At 44.9% G+C, this 2,408-nt stretch overlaps 1 protein-coding gene across 1 annotated transcript in view; it reads left to right on the top strand.

The window, feature by feature from the left end:
- The first annotated feature begins 1,693 nt into the window (after positions 1-1,693).
- LOC119425133 (cartilage intermediate layer protein, nucleotide pyrophosphohydrolase) overlaps positions 1,694-2,408 on the top strand; it is a 5,846-nt gene continuing 5,131 nt past the window's right edge. Inside the window, 1 exon segment of the mRNA XM_037692667.1 lies at positions 1,694-1,772. Coding sequence (XP_037548595.1) covers positions 1,694-1,772 — 79 coding nt within the window.

Raw genomic sequence — 2,408 nt, forward strand, 5'->3', positions numbered from 1 at the left:
GGTCAAGATATGAAATGTTCTGTGGAAAAACAGCAGCAGTGACATCACAGGACATCGATGAAACGAGCAAACTGAGGCTCGTGCACGTTGCGTTTGCCGTCAGGAGACTAGGAGTTCCAGTGTAAAACAGGTGAGACGTTATATTCAGTCTGTAACGGGAACACCAGCTTCTTTTTCCAGGACAAAGACTGACTCACCTTTGAAGCAAAGGCTCATGGGAGTTTAAACAGCTACTTCAACTCCAGGTTGTGTGAAAGAAACAAATGTCTCCTGTTCAACATTCATCAGCTCCTCTGGACGGTTTCTTTTATTGTGCTGAGACGTTTTGACGACTGTCGACGAGGGAGAGGGCGGGCACCAGAGACCATCTTAGCACCAACATAACTGGGTGTTTTCCACTTTGGAGTGAGCTGTTGGTGGAGAGTCAGTTTTGTTTGGTGGTTCCTCAGACTGATGAAGCTTCTGGATGGAGGGTGAAACGTCTCAGCACAAAAAAACCCTTTCCAGATGACCTGACTGAACATTGTTGGATTATTGAGCTGGACTTTGGTCTGTGCTGCAGTTACAGTTTTTATTCACATTTACTTTTGAAAGTACAGAATTATCTGTTGCTGTGAAGTTGCACAAGGAGCCTCGTCTTCCTCTGCGCGTACGGATTTACTGGTCTGTGTGGAAAGCAACGTTTTCTTGAACTCCAACCATTATATAGGAGTTGTTTTTATAATGCATTTATTGTGAGAGATGATTTTCAGGGAGTTTTCTTACATTAAAGCTGTAGTGTCTCAGTGTTCAGTGTGCTGAAGATGGTGAGCTGAGGACAGATGTTCAGTCCGACTCCATCAGGACTGATCTTTAACAGCAACATCTGTTAGACCCGTTTCATCCTGTCCTGACCGTCTGGTGTCTCTGCAGAGGAGGGTTATAAATATAACGGTGTAACGTAGAGACACGGTGGGAGAGGCAGGAGGAGGGAGAGAAGTATAAAAGAGGAGGTGGAGGAGGAGGCTGACGTAGAGTGAAAAACAAGAGGAGCAGAGAAATGTGAGACTGAATTCAGGAAAAGGTCAAGAAGGACTTCACAAAACCAAATTCAAGACTAGAAGATCAGCACAACAGGTGAGGAAAAGACGACATGCACAGAAACGTGTTCTTATCAGTCTGCTGTCATTTAGTGTGAAGTATTAAACTTTTTGTAAATTGTCAAAATAAGATTTTAAATGTATTAGATGCTGAATATCTTTAATGTTTTCGACACTCCTCTCAATCATAAATAATACATGGCCAATAAGCTCCGTGTCTTGGAACAATGGTTGCATGTCATGCACAGTTTGTGCTGAGCAAATGGAGACCTGGTGTTTGCGTGTTTGGACTGAGATGTTTGAGTGTTCCTGACAAACGCTGATGGCTAACACACATGTGTAATCTGAGACGACTCGGTCCTTCCGAGTTATTTTCACCATGAAACCTCAAAGAAAACAGAAATGCAGCGCACATACTTCCAGATTATGTTTTATTGTAAACATGAACTGTGTTTAATGCTTTGAAGTTGCCAGATTTAGTGTTGAGTAATCTGCAGAAGGTGCTGAACATTTGTACGTGGGCTGTAGTTCATCTTCCCTCCAGGTGTTTCTGCTGCGAGCTGCTGGAAACACCATCCAGAGGTGAAAGCTGCAAAGGTCAGCAGAGTGTCAGAATGTCACCGAGGACCCCTCCTCCTCTTCCTCCTCCTCTTCCTCTGGGAATCATCTTCTTCTGTGTTCTCACAGCTCAAGGTGGGACTCTCACCACCATGTCAGTTAGTGTTGTTAGTTTCAGGGTGAAGTTTTGTACTCGTGTTATCTTCCTCATCTACAGCGACGAACACAAAACATGTGGTTAGCTTCAATAATTTATTCAACTTTACTAGATCTCAAAATGTTTATTTAAAAATCTAAAATTGACTTTAAATGTATTCTTGTGAGGTAACACGGTGGTGCAGCTGGTAGAGCTGCTGCCTCTCAGCGAGCAGGTCCCTGGTTCAAACCCCGGTCCAGGGCCTTTCTGGGTGGAGTTTGCATGTTCTCTCCGTGCTGCGTGGGTTTTCTCCGGGTACTCCGGTTTCCTCCCACAGACCAAAAACATGCATGTTAGGCTGATTGGTAACTCTAAATTGTCCCTAGATGTGAGAGAGAGTGAATGGTTGTTTGTCTCGTTTGTCTCTATGTGTCCCTGTGATGGACTGGAGACCTGTCCAGGGTGTCCCCCGCCCCTCGCACAGTGATTGCTGGACATGGGCACCAGCGACCCCCGTGACCCAAAACAGAACAAGCGGGTAAAGAAAATGGATGGATGGATGGATGGATGGATGGATGGATGGATGGATGGATGGATGGATGGATGGATGGATGGATGGATGGATGGATGGATGA

The sequence above is a fragment of the Nematolebias whitei genome, chromosome 2 (genome assembly GCF_014905685.2).
Source record: "Nematolebias whitei isolate Nwh7 chromosome 2, NemWhi1, whole genome shotgun sequence".
In the NCBI taxonomy this organism is placed as follows: Eukaryota; Metazoa; Chordata; class Actinopteri; order Cyprinodontiformes; family Rivulidae; genus Nematolebias; species Nematolebias whitei.